Source organism: Mytilus edulis, chromosome 4 (assembly GCF_963676685.1).
Source record: "Mytilus edulis chromosome 4, xbMytEdul2.2, whole genome shotgun sequence".
NCBI lineage: Eukaryota > Metazoa > Mollusca > Bivalvia > Mytilida > Mytilidae > Mytilus > Mytilus edulis.
The window spans coordinates 87,403,619-87,427,270 of NC_092347.1; the positions used below are offsets into that span (position 1 = coordinate 87,403,619).

At 32.5% G+C, this 23,652-nt stretch overlaps 1 protein-coding gene across 6 annotated transcripts in view; it reads right to left on the reverse strand.

Moving 5' to 3' along the window:
* Positions 1-1,171: 1,171 nt before the first annotated feature.
* The window catches only part of LOC139520891 (uncharacterized), a 40,882-nt gene continuing 18,401 nt past the window's right edge, over positions 1,172-23,652 (reverse strand). For 4 of the 6 annotated variants that reach the window (XM_071313916.1, XM_071313915.1, XM_071313913.1 and 1 more), the window contains exons 2-10: positions 15,269-15,518; positions 13,054-13,145; positions 11,711-11,854; positions 11,084-11,246; positions 8,332-9,273; positions 6,656-6,823; positions 6,336-6,424; positions 4,046-4,186; positions 1,172-3,543 (exon numbers count right to left, since the gene is read on the reverse strand). In XM_071313916.1, the coding sequence (XP_071170017.1) occupies positions 1,848-3,543; positions 4,046-4,186; positions 6,336-6,424; positions 6,656-6,823; positions 8,332-9,273; positions 11,084-11,246; positions 11,711-11,854; positions 13,054-13,145; positions 15,269-15,412 (3,579 nt within the window). In that variant the 5' untranslated portion in view covers positions 15,413-15,518 and the 3' untranslated portion in view covers positions 1,172-1,847. Of the gene's footprint in view, positions 3,544-4,045; positions 4,187-6,335; positions 6,425-6,655; positions 6,824-8,331; positions 9,274-11,083; positions 11,247-11,710; positions 11,855-13,053; positions 13,146-15,268; positions 15,598-20,854; positions 22,216-23,652 lie in introns of those variants that run through there. The other 2 variants (XM_071313914.1, XM_071313917.1) reach the window with 2 other exon arrangements.

The window sequence follows — 23,652 nt, forward strand, 5'->3', positions numbered from 1 at the left end:
TTTGAAACTTTAAAATCAACCAATTTAAATTGCCCGCTGCCATATTTTTCTACTATTTGGAGCGAAATGAGATATTTTTAAAACGACCATCAATTAATTACTGTTGTAATTTTTTTTTTGTAATTTCTTAATGATCAATGTAGAGAGATTTCGTCGTGGCCATATGATCAGTTAGATTTGATGGTTGTTATTTCATCATTTGTATAATACAGTAATGTCAATGAACGTATCCTTGAAAACAAACCAAGATGGGCTGTGAGCTATTACTGGCTTATGATTTCTCAGAGTTTTCGGTAATCAGGAAAAAAATATATATGGCTAGTTGTGAAAAAAACAAGTATAACATGAATAGGAAACAATGAGCGATGGATGTTTAAAAAACGCAGCACACCGAAGAGCATGCTTACATTCATCTTATTATATAATTTTATGACGGCCCGATTCGCAGTTCCTGAGAAAATGCGCTATGTACATACATCAGTCGGACTGAGGGACGGACAGACGGATGAACTGAAGTAGATAAGTATAGTACCATATAATATTTGCTTGAAAATCGTTGTAGGGTTAAACCGATAATTTGTGCTACAGATAAACTGATATATTTGTAAATGCCATTATTTTTACGCGTTTATATTAGGGTTCAATTGGAAATTACTTATCAATTCATGGTGTTATTAATAAGGTTCTTCGCGTTTGTGTCGCTCCTATGAATAACGGGTGGCAATAAAACACTTTTAGCTTACTGTTGAGTGTGTGTTTTGCCCATTGATGAAGGTCATACAGTGCTCTTAAGTAGTTACAGTTTAGTTCTGTGGTTACTAGTGGATCGTTGTCTCAATGGCAATCATCTACATATATTCTTTTTATATTAACTTTGCAGATTTTTTAAAAACTGTAACTTATCATGAAGTACAGCTTGATCCCTTGTTCTTGTCAGAATTGCAAAATATTAACTTAGAATTGGGTCAGTTTTGGCTTTTAAAAATAAGTTTGCGTATAAAACAATTGTTATCATATACATGTATATCACGATAACGGTCTAAAAAATAATCAACATATCAATAATGTTGTTCACTTTATAAAACATTGATAGTATTTCTGGGACCCTGTGTTTGAGTCTCGTCAGAGGTCAAAAAGTATTGCATTGTAATCATAATTTACTAAGATTCTGTTTGTCATTTGAATTCATCATTTTTATTTGATTTTCATACATTAATAGAAAAACAGTAACAATACAATAGGGACTTTTCATCTAATCATATATAAACTGAGCTTGGATATAATAATACTTTAAAATATAATGAAAATGAGAAGGAATGCAAAGAGGAATAACTCTTGCTAAATTTTAAGACTAAAAATGTTTTCCTAGATTCACCACCAAACATCATGATGAAAACATATTATATTAAATTTTGAGGACAAAATAACAATAAATCATAAATTATTATTATGAACTTGCGTATTAACAATAAAATCAAATTATACTTTATTGTACAGGGCTTTAAAATATCGACATATTTTCACTTGTAAACTTTCGAAACTTTACTGTTACACAACTATTTATCAAGCAATGTTATCAATAAAAAAAACTATTACCAGATTTAATATATTTAAAAGAGTTTAAAACACGAAAACAAAAATTATAATCATGAACTTGAGATTTAAAAACAAAATCAATTTATAATTTGACAATAATGTATGGGGCTACTATATATTACTTGTAAAAGTTCATAACTACACTATTCCAAAAGGCTATTTATGAAACCATTTTAATAATAGAAATTTTCTTTCAAGTCAAATGTATTTAAAACATCTTTTAATGTCGCCAAAATCAAGAATAGGCAACATCACAGAACGTATTCTAATAATGTAGCAAATCGCAGTTGGTCATCGCCGTAGCTAGCTACCAACACAACCTTGTTTGACGGTTCAGTACAATTTATTTGAATTGAACCTTCCCAAATACCGGACTCATTTAAAACTAGTGGAGTCCAATCTTTATTGACTACTACTGCAACAGTTTTAGCATTTGGGACACGAACTGCAAAAGGCACAAATTCGCCACTAAGACCAGACTTAATGGACATTGGTTTCCACATGTAGCAGCCTTCCTTCCAATATCCAAATTGTTTGGGAAAGGGAACAACTTCTTTAGTAACAGCCTTACAATATAAGAGGTAATTATAGAGACCTGGAATTTGATGACTACTATCAGTGAATGGATTTCCATGTACGCACAGGACAAAAAATCCCTTTCTTGGTGGATCTACCAGAAGTTTCACTTCGCTATCCCCTGATTGGATGAATACATAATCGGAACAGTCATTAGAAGTCTCAGCTTCTGACATACTAGCAGTAAAACGCATGGCTTCGGATGTTTTAAAGACAATTTCGATTCTGTTGCCGTCCGTGTGAATTACTGGATCAGGATGGCTAGCTGCAACTATCTCATACTTCACAAGCATTGGTTGTGGTCCTAAGAACCCGGACGGTAGTTTGGGTAGTTGAAGGGTTTTGACGTCTTCATTACAACAGATTAAATATTGAGCAACATGACGCATCTTTTTTGTATCTGTATCTGGATCTTTTGCATAGATTTCTAATCCAAATTCGCCTTTGAAAGGCGCCGTAACATTAAAGACATTCTCACCGTCCACGGTTTTGTATGTTACATAACCTTCAAATTCGCCGTTCTGTTCATGGTGAAGCAATCTACTTCTAAACTGCATAGCTTTGGGAGAAGTTATTTCAATTTTTACTTCCCCATTTAACGTTTCTACAATACCAGAATTTTGATTGGTAGTAAGACCAAATTTGTGGAAAGCAGCACCGACTCCCCATGACTGATATGCGCAAGGCGGGTATGGTTTGTGAACAGTGGACGACACAGTTTCTTGTATAACTTTGTATTCACATATTTCAGCAAACATGTTTTCTTTTTTATCGGATATGTCTTCTTTAGCATATACTATCAAATTGTAAGTCCCTGATTTTGGTAGTCTTACTCTAAAGGTCACCATACCGTCTGCTGCTTCCAACATGGCGTAACGATTGAATTTCACTCCTTCATATTCTTCACTTCCGTCCACGTTTTGTATACTAAAGGTAAAGCTATACGTTCTTTTGTTAGGATATTTCAAAGCAATATATACCTGATCTGCTGAATAAATATTTGCCAACTTATGACTTAATAAATCTATTCCCAAAAGAAAGAAATGTGGCGTCATGATTGGCATATTACAGAACTCTTCCTCTGAGACCTGTTGTTCTAAGAGCTGCCATCGGACATCGTCAGGATAATGGGTGTAAATAAACAGCACCGGGTGCGTCAGAAAAAAATGGGTGTCCACTTCGTAACTCAATTCTCCACTCGATGTTTGCGTTGGTCTTCTTGCAAACCTAACATCTACAAGACGCCATATTCCGTCTATTAGTACCACATTCCATGTGTGATGATTGGATCCTGGTCCCAATGGTTGACCTGGTTTGTAATCGGAACCTTTGGCTACTCCAGTTATGACTTTGCAGTGTAGTCCACTATGTCTGAAGAAATATATATAAGTACTTTACTATCTAAAAGACTTTTAATCAAAACAATATAATAGTAAATGCATTATTTTATTTCTTAGCCGTGACATACCTTTGTTGTTGAATGACGTCAGAGTTTCCATTTTATAGGAAGAAAATGAAACAAAAATATAATAGAGAACGTATTAAGATAAGACTTTTTTGTCACTTGAATTTAAACATAACCAAATACCATCAATTTAATAATTTAAAAAAACGTATTTCTTCAGCTGACCTAACGTGGCTTTCGAATATAATTGTTCACGCTCCTCCTATTCCTTATAAAGAATTTCTCGAGTAAAAAACACAGCGAAAATTATATCTGCTGTTTCCGATTTTTATTATCTCCAAGCATCAAAGATATGTTAAATTTGGTACAATACTTATTGATCATTTTGAATGTACTTTCAAAATCGAAGTTTCTTTTGAACAAAATACACAAAATGGATAAACTCATTTTACAGAAAAATTAACTTACAAACACAGTGTATGAAAAGCCATAGCATAAGTAGTTCTTCCATTACTCATTCCACTAAGAACTTCTTCTGGACTTCCAGGTTCCACGTCTTCAAAACTAAGTTCCTGACGATTAACTGACGCCAACCAAGAAAATAAGATTCTGAAAAGGAATGATCGTTTTACAAAACTATTTTCGAATTGCTAAACAATTACAAAAATGAAATGAGACATGACTGTGTTCAAATATTAGAATGCATGCCGTCGATATAATAGCTATAGTTTTTCTCTACTTTCTCTACAAACATTGCATTGTTAGTACTGGTTTGACTAGCGTGAACAAAACGTTAATACAACAGCGCGCCCAAAATGTTTGGTTTTTGGTGTACCTAATGATGATTATTTGATGAAACACATGTCAAAAAACACTTAAATCGGATCTTTTTCATATACAACACATTTTGAAGTTTAATGTAAGTCATATAATCATCTACCCTAAGTGTGGTTTCTGTGAAGGAACACCTATTACAGCTTCCACACAGAATGTGAAGTATACCCACAAAGTCTCCTGAGAAGGGGGAGTGTGAGAAACTCAACCACACAGATCAAACAGCAACGACTTGGAAACGAAAACGGACAATGACACAGATGGTCACAAGAGAAAGCAGAAATTAAATGACACTGTGGAAAGATCTGCAAGAACAAAAGAGGCTTAAATATTTGCCAGTCAAGGTCCCATTGCAGTCGAGGAATTGTTACAGAGCAGCGCACAGTTATATCTGGTGAGACGCAACACATAATCATAGTGCAAGTAATGTGTCAGCATCAGTAGTATCCGACGACAGCAGCCAAAGCTTGAATAGTGAGGAGCACATTACGCACAGTTAAGGAGAATGAAACCCTTTGGAATTTCATTAAGGCTTAGGTCAGTCTACGATACACTGCCTTCCCCTTCAAAGTTACATCAATGAGAACTGATAGAAAAACCGTACTGCTAGTCAAGTGGTGAAAGAAGTACGATGGCACACATACTTTCAGGTTGTAAGGTTGCATTGACGCAGGTAGGATAACGATGGCGACACGAAAAAATATCTAGCAGACATCATTGATGTAGAGATAAGGAAGAAAAAACCAACAACAAACGATGGAACCCAGATCAGATTCGTTACAGAGGGAGATATTGACCATGCAGCAAAATCACAATAGCACTTCATCTTCGACAGGGGCAGTGAATGGAACATGAGGGCTGACATTGACAAGAAGCTCAAGAGAAATGAGAAGAGGCATATAAGCGGAAGAAGGAAAAGTATATACAGAGCTGATGAAAACATGTAGAGAGAGAGAAGTTGAAAAGTGTGGCTGTTCCCAGTAGAAGAAGCCTGCAGAGGATTTCCTACATAGTCAGGATGGAGGATGCTGAAGCAATGTGAAAAGTTGAAAAGGCAAAGAAGACAGCAGTATCAAAGCTCGGGAAAGCAGAAGAACGTTTATCTTGCTGGTTATGGCATCGTCATGATGATATGAACTGGAAGCCGAGTGCTGATAAGTAGAGGTTTGACCATCTCTACTGACCCGCCAACCGGAGGATGAAATGTTAAAGGGTAGAAACATCTGGTGAAGGTTGGAACTATCTTAAGTTATCAAAGTACCGACATAGAGCGACAGAGATTTAGAGATGAAGGAATGTAAGCATGAATATGACAGCAGAAAAGCAGAATAAAAATATATGCAATAACTTTTTTGATATGATGTTTATTAAATTAAATGCGTACTATCAAAGTATCACACACGAGCATGATATAAAAAAATACAATAAAATCACTGTTCCTTTGAACGGTTTATATTGCCTAATATATTTGATGCTGGAAAGTAATCAGCAGTATTTGATGGGTTTTTGTTTAGTATAAATTGAGAGTAAGTATTGCATGATAGTGTTGTATGATGTATTCATACTTTACAACTTAAACTGAACTATTCACATTATATCTAGTGTTTAGAAAAATAGAGTGCAGTTTGTACGCTAAGCCAAACAGAGCGGAATTTCGAATGCGTAAAACTTGATGACCCCCCCCCCCCCCCCCCCCCCCCTGTAATCAAGCTTTGAACCAGTAGAGTTTACTTTGTAACATTATAACAGAAACAAACGCAGCTATTTCTTTATTACATTTCGACATACCCTTTTTTAAAACGTTAAAATATTGAAACATGAAACCATACCAAACATAAATATTATTTTATGGATGATGTAATGGCCGCCAATTTTTAATTTAAAAGTACACTGTAACACATTCTTGAGATATGGAATAATATACCTAGCTTTTGTTGTTTCGTCTTCTAATTTCTTGGAATAGATAAGGTCCCACATTAGTTCTCGGAATGTTGAGTATTTTCCTTCACATATCTAAAATATCAAAAGTATTTTTTAGTTTGTTACTTGTATGTAAAATTAATAATAAATGATGGATACTTTGAAATGTATTCTAATGTATAGAAACATTTTTTGTTGACATTTCTAAGCTATTACATTCCAGTAAATTGTTTAAACTTGAAATTTCACATTTAGAGCGAGTTACAATATATTTTACGAGTATAATAATTTTCTGAAAAAAAAAATCCTGATCTTTTTATTTACCTTCTTCACGTGCTTATCCCAGGTATTGTTGTTTTCGAATTTATGATTGGTCGGATGGTTCATCGGAACCGGATCTGGAAGATCTGCGTCGTTCATGTTGACAACTGACAACTGGAATGATGATGGTGGTGATCCGATCCCATTTGGCATACTATTTATTGGTTGCACCTGATTAGAAAAAAAACATGTATTTTTCTATTTAGAGGAAGCAGTTAACTTTGAGGTAAGAATTTCAGCAATTATTTGGCTAGTACATTGTATGTGATATATTCAACTATATAGAAAAACAGACGGAAGATTAAAAAACAGACAATCAAAAAGTAAAGGTCAAAGAAAAAAACTTTAAAGAACCTTTAAAAAATTTAATCTAATAAACGTCATGTGTTTGTTGAGTTGGACGTGAAATCTTTTATTACGCTTTTCATCTGGAACGTCAACATTTAAAAGTTGGGACAAATAATCATATCAGAAATTGGTCGCTTTTCAAAAATTTGTCATCAGTGAATATATGAAAGAATACACAATACATAGGGATTGATTTCATCTTGGGCAAATATGCAGGTACCTTTTACCTTCTTTCCCTAGTTTTGCTTATTCTTTAAATGAATGTCATAACAAATGTTTCTAAACTGTTGAAATTTAACATAGACAAAATAAATTGATACCGTTTTTACGAAAATTTAGATACTCTATTATTGGAATAAGATTCGAAATAATTAAACATCAAACTAATTTAATACGACATACAAAGAGATATAAGTTGTCTATTAAAAACGGATTTACATCGATCAATGGTGTACTGGAACCTTTTTATTTTCACTGTTTGTCTATTTTGATTTACAATGTGATTACAGCATCTAGCAACATCTTAAAAGAGGGTTAATAAGAGGGGATGTCAGCCGAGTTCCCGAAAAACTTAATCATTTTGCCCAAGATCCGAAAAATAAATCAATATTTCCCGAGTCACGAAAGGGGTTAATCCCGATTTACCGGAATATTTTGATATATTTTTTAAAGAAATAATTTCTAATATGTACGCCATGCACAAATCATATGGAGAAAGGGTCTGCATATAAATATTGAAAACTCTATAAATACATCGACAATATTTAACATATTCCTCGTTTTCACAATGTACAAAACATAATTATAAGTCAATCTTAGAAACTATCTTGTAAATGACCTATTAAACTGTTAAGTAATAATGAAGTTGCTGTAAATGAAAACCTTCAAGTCAAAAAGAAAACAAAATTGAAAATAAATTCATCTGCCTTTAGTTGTGTATGAACAGTGCGTGCAAGTCATCTGCCAACTTTTACCTTCGGCTTGAACTAAATAATAATGTTATAAGTAAGAAAATCTTTTAAAGTTCAAAAAGTGGTATTAGTGGATTATTTTAAAGAATAAAATAAAACGTTACATGAAAAATTCTGTCAATGGACTTAAATAGAATTGATCCAGCTGCTACTGCATACAGTGCAGAGGGTGAAGAATACATCGCTTTCATCGAAAAACACGGTTTTTGATAATTTATCAACTATGTTTTGGAAACATACTTTTTTTTACTAAGCTGGGACTTTTATACTAGCTACATATCATGTCCCAAAACGAAGTTACTAACAAAAGTATTTCACATTAAAAGTTTTTTTTTCAATTTCTTCATTCACCCAACTTACATTTTTAGCTGTCATCTTTTCAAAAGATTCCACATTTTTACTTCCAGGAGAGAGTAGGTATTGCTGCAGTAATTCCTCGTTTTGATCATCGTCTCTACGTGTACAGACAACAAGATATTGACATACATGCGTATACACAGTTTCTGGTTGATTAGGAAAACTACCGTAAAATTCCAGTCCATATTCACCTGACATTGGCATCGTTAAGGCAACATAAGCCTTCGTGTCATTGTCTTTTATTTTGATGCACGTCTGGAGTTCTCTCTCGTTCCAGCTATTTCGGATACATCTACAGAAAATATTAACGGGTCTAGTTTTGTTAATTTCGATACAAATAGATTTTTCTGTTGTTGTTATTGTTCCCTTTTTTTGGACCGGATAAAGACACATTCTTTCACTCCTGGTACCTGGTCCCCATGTCCGATCCCAGCAACAAGGCAATGGGTCATCTTCTATACACGTGCGGTCTATTTGGACCCTATACGAAACCACCTCCTGAAATTTGGTTATCTCCTCTTTACGGTCTGTCTTAAGCTGTTTTGCATAGAGTTTTAATAAATACATTCCTTGAGGGGGTGATCTCAGGATGAAATTTGCTCGTCCATTATGAACTTCATGATAAACAAAATTTTTCAAAGACTGTCCATCTACCAATTCGCTACCACTATCAAATGTGGTCATTCTGAAATAGAATTTTGTCGGCTGTGTGATTCCTAGGTCCCATTTTACTTGGCCGCGTTTCGTTTGTATGGTAGATTTAACGTTTGCCATAAAATTCAACTCGCAAACGTAGAAATGTGGCTTGACGAATGGTAAATTTTCGAATTCTTGCAACGAGATTGCACGATCCACGAGCTGCCATACTGGATCAGAAGACCAGTGACTCAGCAATAATTTCTCTGGATCTGTAAGAAAGTAGAATTCCTCGGAACCTGGATGTGTCTGTAACGATAGAAAAACATTCAATACCTAAAAGCAAATTTAATGATAACCATTAAAAGAAATGGGGTAAAAATGGTCGTCCAGACAAAAGTAACAATGGTCATAGCAATGACAGAACCTTGAACATATTCTGCCTTCACTGCTGCTCAAACATCAGACCAGTATTTGGAACAATGAAGATCATAGGCGGATCCCAGGGGGACTGTTGGGGCGGCTCCCTTTTGTGGGAAAGATTTTGTTGATCATATAGGAAATCAATGAAGCATGGATTATAAAAGTTCTGGATCCACCACTGAAGATAAATATTTGAATCAATTTTCTTTGTACGCAGTGATAAAGTTTTCCATGAATCACGATGATGGCGAGAAAGACTGTCAGGAAAATGTCATTTTGATAACGAAAAATAACTAGTAAACGGAAGTCATTCTTCATCATAGAAGAAAATTGTCAACAATTATGGTAATTTAAATGTGATAAATTAGTACTTTGACTACTACGTAAAAGGTCAATTAAGAATGTAAATGTCGGATTGAATAAACAGGAGTACCTTTGGAAATAAATAATCTTAACAAAAGTAACATTCCCGTATTATAATTTGTTGTTCTTAAGAATCCAACGCATTGATTTACAATTTCTTTGCCACATTTGGTATTACATGCTTAGACATATTACTTTTGAAAGGCGATGTAACAGTCTTAAACTATAGAACTAAGACGCCATTATTAACCATGTAATTGTTTTTATGGAAATTGATTGTCTCTCTCCATGCAGTCGGATTCAATACTCTCGGTTTAATCACTTTTATGACTGCAAGCAATTATAACAGAGAGAGAATGTAACCAATAGTAGACATTTCCTTATGTTATATTGCTGGCTTGGGTCATGCGTACATGTAACTAAATGGAGAGTTATACGTTTATATTACAACCATTGGGACGATGTTGCTGCTTGTAGAATGTACTTCTCAAAGGTTACCATCAACATTGACTAAAAGCTAATGTGTCTGTACCTGCATGATTGAAATACTAGTAGTACTTATTAAAGAATACGTATGCTATAAGGGATTATTTTGCCCCTGAAATTTAAAATATAGATATATAACGCAAGACTTTAAAAATTATAATGAAGTAGATGTCGAAAGATCACTTACGTTGTAATAATGATAATGTGTCGAAAATGACATATTTGACCTGAATGGCCATTTTAGAAATAGTTTTTAAATGAAATATATATGAACCATGCCCTCGTCCAATAAGATACATGTATTTTACACACAACAACATCTTTGTAAAATATGTATTTATATAAAACATATCTAGCAGCAAAATATCAATTTGGGTTTTTCGAACTCAAGCGGCCCCAAAAACGCCCTTTTCTATCTTATCTTTTTCAGAAAAAAAAATCGCAGAATTATACTACAACTAAGGTTTTCGATGAATGAATTCTGACTGTCATCTCGGTATAATCCGGTCATTTTAAGTTTCAGCAATATAACATACATATTTCGGCTCTCTATTATTTTAAAGTGTGATGAGAATAATTGTTTTAGTGTAAGACAAGTGATAATACTTATCGCATTGGATTAAGATTTTTGTTCGTCTCACCAATTGAAACTCCCTGCATCTCCACAAAAAGTAAGATATTTTGAGTTTGTAACATAAAACTCGTATAATTTTCAAGATGCGGCTCACATCGATGGGCATAAGTTACCATTCTACACATTTTTACTCATGAAAGACTATACTGGCAATGAAAATAGCACTTCAAGTTTTATTACAGAATCTCCTGACCGGGATTTATAAATATTTACCTTTCGTTTAGCTGCCCATTTCGTGTCGACCGGAAACCAGTTCCCGTCAATACAAACTGCATTCCAGCAATGCTGGTACTTATCGTCATTACAGGAGTCAGCTGGTTTATAGTCTTTCCCTTTTGCTTTACCACAGATAATCTTACAGTTAAGTCCAGCATACCTTTAATTAATAAGTGTAATTCAAGACGAATGAGACGATAAATTAACTTATTTCTTTTTTTCTGCCCGAAATAGTTTTTTTTTATTTTTAGTATGTATGCACTAAGTGTTTACTAGTACATGTATGTTATCTTATAGAAAAAGGCCAAACATCTAGCCATCCATTGTTTATTTCAAATATTTTGTTTTGTTTTGTTTTCACTAATTTTTTTGTCAGTATTAAGAAATAGCGCTCTGCTATGTGGTTATAATACAGACAGTATATTTAAGGGCGTAGTTACATCAACCTCATCTGTGTTCTTGTGGAGAGTTGTCTCAATGACAATCATACCGCACATTATTGTTCAATGTACGAAAGACTTTACCGTGAACAAATGAAGAAAAACCGAGAAAAAAAACCACATGTATGTCTGTAATTTTTTTTTAAATATATTTATAGTAACTATATATGTATTATATACTTACAGGCAAAGAATTTGAAAGATCTGAGCATGAGTAGACTTTCCATTTTTAAACTGTTCAATGATATTTTCTACTGTATTGTTTCCACTGTTAGTATCAAACACCTTTGTTCCGGGATCTCGGTGTACTATCCATTTAAATAATACCCTAAAAATATAAGTAATTGAATATGGTAATCTCCATAAAATAATTTAGGAATTAAAGATAATACCTAACAATTTACTCAATAATTCAAAACAAAGGCCAGAATGATCACAGTAGTCAATCTACACAAATACATGCATATAGATGGTAAGTTAAAACCCCACTTGTTGCAGGTGCGCTTGATTCCTCTTTTAATTGACTAGTGTGACCGGTTTCCCAGCCGAAGGTGTCTCCTTCTACTCTGTATTTTTCCAACAAAAAGTGTTGAAAGTGGCATTGAACACCAACAATTAAACAAACAAACAAAATAAAGAGCTAAATATTCCTTACAGTAATTTTTTAACTTGACATTTTTAAAGCATAGATTTATCTTGAATTGCAATACATGGTGTTTTGGTTTTTTTTTTATCTTTATGTTAAATTCTAAAATGATAATAATAAAAAAAAATACAATAATCTGTTAAAAGGGCGTTGTTTCGCTTTCTAAATATTGTAATACACTATATTAAACCATAGATGTAAAATGGGTATTACATCTGCGATTAAACTGACTTGTAGTTATTATTCTGTGTCAAAGATATCCCATATAATTATAAAGAAGTATTCAAAGTATCGAATTACTATCTATATGTACAATCTTTATAAATACATGCCATCATTGACAATATCTAGATCACATTCTACATTAACAGATTTAGAGTTCTGATTTGGTGGGTGGATGTTACATTGTAGTTTAATTTACAATTGTTAGACGTCTGAATGTTTTACCTTATCTTCAATTATACAATGCTATTATACGCATCTTTAATTTAATGGAAAGTTAATGGTGACATGAGTGTTATAAAATGAGTTTATTACGATGTCTTCTCCAAAGTTAATTTATAATAAAGAGGGGAGATTAATTGAACGCTTTGAATCAGAAAAATTGCATTTCATTTTTGCACCTGCTTATATCACCAATGAATATCAAAAGAATGTCGCCTAAATCGTGTTATTGGTGTTCACACTGTTTGTATCACCCTGCTCAGCTCTTCATAAAATTGCACATTACGGCTGTGTGGCCTTAAATGTGTTTTCCCTCTCATTTCACAACGACTAAAATACATCTCTTTACTCGTCAATGATGAGTCATATGTAGACGAAACGCGCGTCTGGTGCAAATACGAAATTTCAATCCTGGTATCTATGATGAGATTATTTACCTGACTTTTTCTACGTGTGTTTTTACATGCTTGGAACTGTAAACCAAATGCCAGATCAGTCCTCTAAAAGACCGGTGTCTCTGTTGTGCTACCTGTTAACAAAGAAAACATATAATATATCTAGAAGACATGTAGCTCTGCTGAAATATCTGTCCTCTAAAAGATCGCTGTCTCTGTTGTGCTACCTGTTAACAAAGAAAACATATTATATATCTAGAAGACGTGTAGTTCTGCTGAAATATCTGTTAAAAAAGAAAACATATTTTGAAGTTTTAGTTGTGTAAGTGAAGGAAGTTCTTTACATGTTTAGATAAACAGTATGCCGAATTGACCTGTCAGATGACAGATGTTATAAAACAAACGGAAGAGTCATTTTCTCCAGAAAACGAAGCGTTAGAGAATGTTGCTGATCAGATTTGTAATTTAAAACAATATGTCAGAACCTTTGTAATGCTGTCGAACGCCACACAATTTTACTACCTCAAATATTCTTAGATCTTTAGATTCGATCGCATCAAGTTTTACTGAATAAAAGTTTTCAAACACAATGCACCACCTCCTATCGAAAATATAATCTTTACTATTAGAAATAAAATGAACAGTTATTAAAAAAATAAGTTGAAATTTCGAGTTTATTTCGAGTTTTAAAAAAGTCGAAATTTTAAGTTTAAAATAATTTGAAATTTCGAGTTTTAAATAAGTCGAAATTTCGAGTTTTAAAAAAGTCAAAATTTCGAGTGTCAAAAAAGTAAAAATTTCGACTTTTCAAAAAGTCGAAATTTCAAGATTTTAGAAAGTCAAAATTTCGGGAATTGAAAAGTCAAATTTCAAGTTAAAGTAAAAATTTCGAGATTTGAAAAGTCAAAAGTTTGACTTTGAAAAAAAAGTTCACTGCCAATTTTATTTTTCTATGTCCCTAATACGCTTACGTAGAAATGACTTTAACACGATGTAAATATATTTGTTGTTTTCTTATTTCGGTTGCTCTTGCAAAGCTGCTTTGGGTGTTTAGAGATGTAACAACCACAAAGCATTAGCTCGTACTTTTTAATCGTTATGAAACGACAGGAGCAAAATATTTTTGGCTATTTATAAAAGAAAGCAATGTTGATGCATTTATAATTTTGTCGTTTGATCGTAGTAAAGCTGATGATTTTTTTTTCGTTTGATCGATGAACATGCTATGCCTAATTGAAAACCAAGGACAATGAGGTTGTTTATTTCAAAAGTGCTGTTGTTAATCACAAACAAATGACGTTGTCTGATGATGGGTTTTGTAATTAGTAAATATCAGACAGTTTACTTGGGGTATTATTGAACATGTTATACAAATAAAAGAGAAAATTATTAGCATCTGTAAAAGCATCACTGTTTACGTGCAATCTTTGTTCTTATTCTCCAAGGAACAGGGCTAATCAGACGGAAAAAATACCATTTGCCGAGGTTGCATTCACGGTTGTGCGTCATCATTTCACATGAAAATAAACTTGATTTAAGCATCTTTTAAAAGTGTTTGGTAGCTAATGCAATTCTAGTACAATGTACATGTAAGAGTATTTCTAACATTGCATTAGTTGCCAAATACTTCTAAAAATTCGTGACATATACATAATACCGACGAGAAATTTAGATAAAATTACAGAAAACATAGAATTTATACTATGCTTTTATTATCTTACAAACAAATAATAAAATCTTATGAATTTTCTAAAAATATCCTGGCCTCCCTTTCCCTTATTGACAGTTTTCATTTTGCATTAACCATAATTAGATTTACCCTATCGATCTTGCGCCCCCTCCCCCGGGTATATTTAATATTTTTGTATGTAACAATAAAAGAAATAACAAATAAAAAAAAACATTATACATAAACAAGGCATTAGAAGCCAAAATTAAAGATGAATTGAACACTTTGCATTTAAAGAAACGATATAATTTTTTCACGTTAACATGTTTAATTAAATGTATAAAATCAATTGTAATTGTATCTCATATCATACTTACAAAGAAGTGTTATCATTTAAATGTATCATTAAAAAGTTCAAATTTTGGTCATTAAACCAGAGAAAGACAAGATAGTCGCGTGAATGTATATGATTATTACAATACAAAGGCAACGATAATGTTTCAATTTGATGACAGAAAACTAGACGCAATTACTATTTCATTTCAAATTTATTACTTTGAAACAACTTTTTATCACATTACAACTCACCTTAATTGCATGGTCATCAATAGCCTTGAACTTTTTGATATCCATAAAAATGTCATGTTTTTGTAACCTTGGTTTCCGTGGAGGTGGTGCCACCTTCTGGTCAGTAATTATATCCGCTAAGTCAAAATCCGTTGGAATCTTCATGATTTTGTGTTGTTTCTGTGTCGTCAAATAACTCCGTATAAATTGCCACTCGTAAATCCAAACTATAGAAGGCTATCCGCTTCCATTATATCCCATCAATATAACCCTGTAATAATACACCGATTTAATTTGCATATGTCATTATACAACAGTAAATAATGGGCAGGAAATTCTGTTTTACACTTCTACAGTCTGTCTAAAATGAGTTTTTACTGAAATAGAGATAAGTACATAGCAAACCTTGTGAGAAAGTTAGTTACTTCTTTACGACGAGATACTGATACTTGCTTTCTATTACTCACTCAATGTAAACACATGTACAGTATTTCCTATTCATTTATATTTCTTTCGAGAAGAATCAAAAGTTGTGAATGCACTGGTTGAAAAAAAAACTACATGTGAACGTGTTGTAACAAAACAATCATATCTATTTTACGAGGGTAAAGTCTGTACATCACAAGTTTGCTCAAAGTTTTCATGCCGGTTATCATGGGAATTCCAATCAATTGTCAACATTATGTGTAAAAAAATAATTAACAGAGCTTAGATATGACAGAAAAATTAATTTCAATTTATCACAATAGCCAACGCAAACTATATAAAACTGAAATTAATCCAGTTTTAGTTAATAACTTTTTTCCCATCATTTTATGTAATTTAATATATTTGCATTTTCGTCTGACATATAAAATAGAATTTTGTGTAAATAAAATTTCTGAATATAATAGAGATTCAAGGCAAATATATTGACTATTTTATCTTTATGGGGTTCATGTCATTTAAAAGGACAGAATCGCATATTATTTTATCAAAATACCGGTAGTATAATAAAGTATGCAAGAAAGAAATTATGTTCCATCAGATTGAAACATGTGTGCCTGGGTTCGTGCTTTTATGAACATTAGTTTAACAATGAACCCAAAAGAACGACCGACAAGAACAAACCTGGCCATGACAAAAATAACTAAACTACGAACGAAAACTGAATGATTGTGATATTGGTCGACTGATAAAGTGTTTATAAACATTTTACATCGCTGTTGATTATTCATGAGTGTTTCGATTACTGGAATAAAAATGTATTATATAATGGTTCGATGAGACATATATTTTATATATATTCCTTTAACAGACTCGAATACTTTTAGTTATCAAAATTAGGAATACTATTTATAGGATTTTCAAAGAAGCATATATTTATTGAAGGTCTCGATGCAGATATACATATGCAAGTTCGTATATATAACTTAACAAATTGTAGAACAAAGACACATTGTCCCCATTAGTTATACCGATATCACAATAAAAAAAAAACATAAATAAACTACTGTTTGATGGAAGAATAAAGGATGCTTATAGTATAAACATCATGATTGCTCATTAGAAAAAAACAATAAAGGAACATCGAGAATTGATGGTGAAACAGTTTAACGTCCTAAATTGCACGGATCTGAATCACATGGAATGCCTTCAGGACAAATAGATTACAGAAATAAGAGTACACGCCGTTAATATATCGTCTGTTTTAATTATCTCGATTTTTCTTTGTTGAAAGCATTTTTGAGATCAGGGTTACAGTATGAACCAGTATAAACATTATTGTTTTAAGGACGAGCCTCGGGGTGCAGGGTTTTTCTTCGTGCGTATTTTTTGGTGGTCTTGAGCTATTTTCTGCTCATTGGTCGGGTTGTTGTCTCTTTGACGCATTTCCTGTTTCCAACCTCAATTCTATTAATAGGTATCACATAACCTTAAAACTTTATGTATCCTTGAAAATAAGGAAAAAAATCATATGAATCCTTCCAGACATATGTACATCTGAAAATCATTTCTTATGCCAAATATAGTGAACTATTGCTTAGAGAATATGAGAAACGGACCACTGAAATTACATTAATCACGGACCCATAAATTGAGGTCAAGGTCATGATTAGCCATTACAATCATTACGCATTAATCAAACACACTTGACCTATTTCTTATAATAACTGAGTAACAAGCATAACGTTGATATTAGTCAAAGTTGAATGAACGATACCTTCTTGGAATGTACATTTCACAATCTTTCCATAGATTGCCATATAGTTGACCGATTGCATTTTCTGAGAAATGAACCTATCCAAGAAAATTTAACTTTGACCAATGAACAATGATTGATCTAGACATATGAACACTACAAATCAAATCGAATCAAATCATTTCAAATCAAATCATTTTATTGGTGTAAAATCCAAATATTGGATTGTTACCAAGACAAACATGACAATCATTACAAACATTTATACTATCTAAATTTAAACAACATTCATATTCTTATAAGACTATATATTCAAATATTTTGGAGGAGGTGATACCTTTGCAAATTTTAAAATACAAGTACAATTAATCATATTAATGCAATTGTTATAAAATATATCATTACAATTACTATATAATAAGAAAATATAAATTCTAATGCAACAACGTTTGTAACGTTCATTTTGATTGGATAACGTCACTTTCTTACATTGTCAATTGATGCTATGGGACGTACGCGCAAGCGCAGACGGCATATGACAGATTTTAAATACATGTTTTAACGTTGTTTTCTGTCAGTTTCATTAGAATGGAGATAACAATATTGTATTTTAAGCTCCGACGGCATCAATTTTGGATTTGATGGTCGCAAATATCCGTTTACTGTCTCAGTCCGCTAACGCGTCGCCAGTAAACTTAATTTGCGATCATCAAATCCCCAATTGATGCCGTCGGAGCTTAAAATACAATACAGTTATCTCCTAAATAGTCACATCAATTTTGTTTACATCCACTAGTTTTTCTTATCAGCTAGGCTGTTCCTTAATACATATAAGTCATTAACTCCCTTGACAATAATTTTAGTTACGTCATACTCATTAAAAGTAAACAAAAATACAAATTTTTCCTCATCAGACATTTTGGTGAAATCTGGAACTATATTCTCTACTTCTTGAAAAAGATTTTGCCTACATTTTAGAGGTATTTTTTAGAGAACGTACTTTGATTTCCCCATACATGATTAAACCCTATTTTTGAAAGAGCATTTTTTAATTTGACTGCAAAACCATTATTTAAATTTAAACTACATTTATAGGCAATTGAAGCATAACTATCTTTTTTTGCATTTATTAAATGGCACCAATAGCCAATAGAAGCCTTAACAGCATCAATAGCAATAGGTAACATACCTATTTCTGCTAAAACTGCTGTGTTTACTGCAGCTTTATTTACACCAACTAGATATTTAGCAAATTTTATTTGAAATTTTTATGGTAAAAAAGACAAATATCTACATTCAAGACTTGAATTATTATCTTTAACTAACATATTAAGTGCCCATATTTCACTGCAATAAAGTAGTATAGGTTTTAAACAACTTTCAAACAGTTTTAAATGTGGATGAATATTAAGTTTATCTGAGAATAAGAGCTTTCTAATGCAAAACATTGCCTTGGAAGCTTTTTTGCACAGATGATTGACAGCATAAGTGAAAATTCCTGAGGGCTTAAATAAAATACCCAAATATTTATATTCATTAGTCAAATCAACTGTGTGTTCATTAAATTTAAAGTTATAATTTTTCAGGACTTTACCTGATTTATTAAATATCATAACATTAGTTTTGTTTAGATTTACAGTTAAATTCCACTTATCGCAGTAAGTGTTGAGTTTGTCTAAACATTGTTGTAAGCCAGACTCTGGTTCAGATAGTAATACTAGGTCATCTGCATATAACAAACAAGATACATTTTTATCATGTAATACAGTAGGGTCACAAGAGCTGTCAAATATGTTAACTAAGTCATTTATATAAAGAGAGAACAATGTAGGGCTTAAAATGCACCCTTGCTTTACACCAACAGTGGAGCTGAAGGATTGTGTTAACCCTTCACTGAACTTTACTGAAAATTGAACCTCTCTATACATGTTTTGTAAAATTTTAAAAAATGATCCATTTATATTATAACAACACAGTTTGTGAAAAAGTGCATTTCTATTTATTGTGTCAAAAGCCTTTTTAAAGTCTACAAAACAGACAAATATTTTCTTGTGATGATTTGAAAGCTTTGTCAATAATAGTCTTAAGTGTTAAAATATGATCACTTGTTCTGCAACCACTTCTAAATCCAATTTGTTCATTGCAAACTATATTATTCTTCTCCAAAAACTTTTCTAATCTATTCTGTAAAATTCTGCTAAAAAAAATCCCTAAACAGCTCGATAGGGCTACTCCTCTATAATTTGATGGATCATTGAAGCACCCTCCTTTAAAAATTGGTTTAATAAAATTTTCTCTCCAACCAGCTGGATAAATCCCAGACTTAAATATAAGATTAAATAACTTAACATATATATCTGTATTAACTAAACATGATATTTTTATCATCTCATTTGTAACACCATCAGCTCCACAAGCTTTATTATTCTTTAATGATTTTAATGCAAGTATCAAAAACGCAGAACCAATAACTATCATTCAATACACCAAATATTATAGTTGACATAGTATCTGTGAAATTGACATAACCACGAAAACTTAACGTTGATCATCGTAAAATGATCCCCAGATACGTGGATTCCGGACTGCAATAACTGTGGCATTATTAGCATAATTTTAGTTATCAAAGTGACGAGAAAAATTTAAAAGGGGGGTGTAAGTCAGTTTGCAGAGTATGTATTAAAGACAAATAAATTTAATCTAGATTATTTTCTATGTTTAATCATTTCTTTTCGGATTCAAGTATCAACTCTGACAGATTTATTAGAATATTTATGAGATATGCACCAGTTTAATTTCCGTTCCTTTTCATAGCAAATTCACGTAAAATAGCTTTAATAATGTCAAAATGTGCAGTACTCTCAATTCAATACATATGGCATGTTAGACATAGCTTGCTACAATTCCCTATCTTTTTTTCTACCAAATTGTGTGTAACTGTTTAATGATTGCCCCTTGAAAAAGTTGTCAGTATACTGAAAATCTCTAAGTAAGAGCAATAAACTTGTTAAGTTAAAGGGGTGAAATTGAAAAAGACAAAACAGTAGGAAGGGATATGTAGCAAGTCTAGTGTCGTGTATTCATGCCAAAACATAGTATTTAACTTTTGTCTCATGTGACTCATATGCCTACATTACTTTAAACAGAATATCGGTATTGTACTATACATTTTCAAAAGAAAGATAACTAATTTGAATAATATTACTTTCTTAATCTTAGAATTATCTAAGATATTGAAAGTAAATAATGATAATGTAAATTCCATTCAAAACGAAGTATCTGAGTGATTGAAACTTACAATATTAGTGACGAACATGTGATACAGTACAGATGTCTGAAAAGTTGGTAAATCTATGTGGGATTCTTAAATATTTGATACGAGAGAAAATGTGACTTTGTAAATAAAAAATGTTAATAAAACTCACACTTGACTGATACTGGTAAATTTCCAATAATTTAGAATGAAAACATCACAAATTCACAATATTATTCGAAGCAACACAGTTATTTAATGCAGCGTATGTTGAATATATATCATTCATAATTGTAAATAAAAACATATTTTTCCTTTCATATCTAAATTATTTGTGTTTATCACATTTGAGATGACTGAGCTAATAGCACCTTTGTATTTTCAGGGTAAACGGATTGTTCTGTAGACTTCAAACTAGTTGTTTATTTATCATTATTTCGTATTAGTGTAATTCAAACCATAGCTCAAATGAGAGAAGTTTCATTTATTAATTATTGTTTGACGAGATGATGGTAGGTCGAGTCAGTTAAGACTAGTAAATACAGGAATTGTGTACACGTGATAACTTGATAGTCGTCATTTCGGTAATTTATGTTGGAAACTTATTCTTGAGAATTTAGTGTAAATATCGTTGAAGACGGAATGCCCCAACCACCCTTACTGTTTCTTTTTTGGTAAGCTTGACTTTTTCAGCAGTTTAACTTATTTCTCTCATGCAAAGTTCTCAATCCTTGTCCGAATTTGGCATAACTTGTGTCCTGTATCGCTTTTTCAATGTTTGGATTAGATTTTGAATTTTAATGGGCGTTTACTCCATATTTAATGCATATCTGTTATGATTTTTATTTGTGGTTGCAGTTCGAATCTGTAATCAGTATATACTAAGGTTGGCTTGACATCAAAAAGTAAATTAACGAAATAAATAAAGTTGTCAGCATGCTGCTTTAGCATTGTGTTTCCTGATAGGTGAGATCAGTATCGTCTATAACAGTTACAGCAGTAAATATATCAACAGTACCGATTTTATTGCATCAGAGGCACATATTGACAATTATTGTCTCTTCGGTGTACTCGATGCAAAACTAATATTTGAAATCCAAAACCTTATCCAAACATTGGAAAAGCCATAAAGGACACAAGTTATGGCAAATTCGGACAAGCAATTCAGAAGTTTGCATGAGAGAAGTATACTGCATGGATATACTTATACTGGGCTGATAGTACCCTCAGGGATTCGCAATCTAAATGGAAGAAATCGACCCAGTGGTAATAATAACATTTAAGCTACCAATGTTAATGCACCATATGTGCACCTTGACAACTAATGTCTCCTCAGTAATGCTCATGTTATCATTATATTATACCATGCAGGCCTAACGAGTGCGAGTTGGAAAAACATCAGTCCCAAATTGCAATGCTACATGAATCTTCTCCATTCTAAGTCCCAACCGATTTAGTAGTTATATAATAGAGTACGCGGATGAACAAATAAGTAATTCCTGTCGGAGGGATAACGGGACTTGGAAGAATCATGTAGATGGCTCGTTCATAAGCTTATTATGAGCTAATACTAGTTGTTTGAGAGGAATATTCTCAATACTCCTCAAATCTAAAATCTTTAATGTGTGCTTCGTGTACCAATTATTAAGGTGAAGTAAGTTGGCTTCTTATCTTAAAACTTGCACTGATGACTTCAAAAAGCAAGTATATCAAAAATGTCAATGAGCACACTGCCAAACAGATATCCCATTGATCTTGTAATATCAATGGTTCTTCCAGACATTTTCAAGGTGAAACAAGGGCAAAAGACAACATTATATTATGCGTTGTTAATTTATATTTATTTGCATTTTATTTCTAGCAATTATCTTCGTTTCTACAGAACACATGAAGAGTATAATTAGCTCATTATTGGTTAGTTAGACAACACTCTTCCTGATAACGAGGGGCACCTGTGCTAAATTACGACGAAAATTAGGGACTTCAGTACAAGTTATACTTGTTCTTGCATGTAAATAGCTGAAATGTTGGTACACTACAAATAATATGCCACCGTTGTTTGATTCGGATATTGACCGCACTCTAAACCCCAAGGTTTATAATATTGTAAACTAATGAAGCAAGAGTGCAAACGCTGAAATGTTTCCCTACTTTACAGATCATGATTGAATGTATCTTGAAAATCTTTAAGATCAAGGTCTTACTACAAGTATTAAATCAACATTAAATTATCATTGATCCATGAAAATTAAACAAGGTCGATGAACCCTACCACCTTACAATTTTTACATACACCAAATATTGTGAACATATTTGCTAGTACGACAACCACTAAAATTGGACATTGGTCAATTAACCATGAAAATTAAAACAAGGTCAGTCAATTCCTGTCAAACGATCATGTACACCTTACAATCATCCTTACAACCTATATTGTTTATAATAGAATCTCAATATCTCGCATTTTGTGATTTCTGGTCTAGGGCGAGACAAAAGAGAGGGTAAAAAAACAAAGGTAGTGTATTGGTTTGGTTACGATATACAGCAAATTAAATATTGCCTACAAGATGCGAAGTTCAATAAAAGGCTTGTTTATTTTTATAATCTAAATTATCTAGCTTTCTGTGATTTCTAATCGAAAGGTGAGACAAAATGTAAATGGCCAAGCATTGATTTGGTTACTAGTTCAACAAATCAAATATAGGCTAATCAAGATACGAAGATTATTAAACGGAGTGTCTATTCGTCCGGTTAGCCGGACCAATAGTTAAAAATATCTATTTGTTAAAAGGTTTGTATTAACAAAAAATATCTGTGTGCGTGTGGGGGGCTCTATTGTCTGCTCGTGACATTATATCATCAGGAAGATTTTTTTTTAGCAACAAAGAAACATTGTAGGACTGCTTATACAGAAATTTAGATTAAACCGTCTTTTCACAGTTACCTATCCATGTAATCTGCAATTTTACG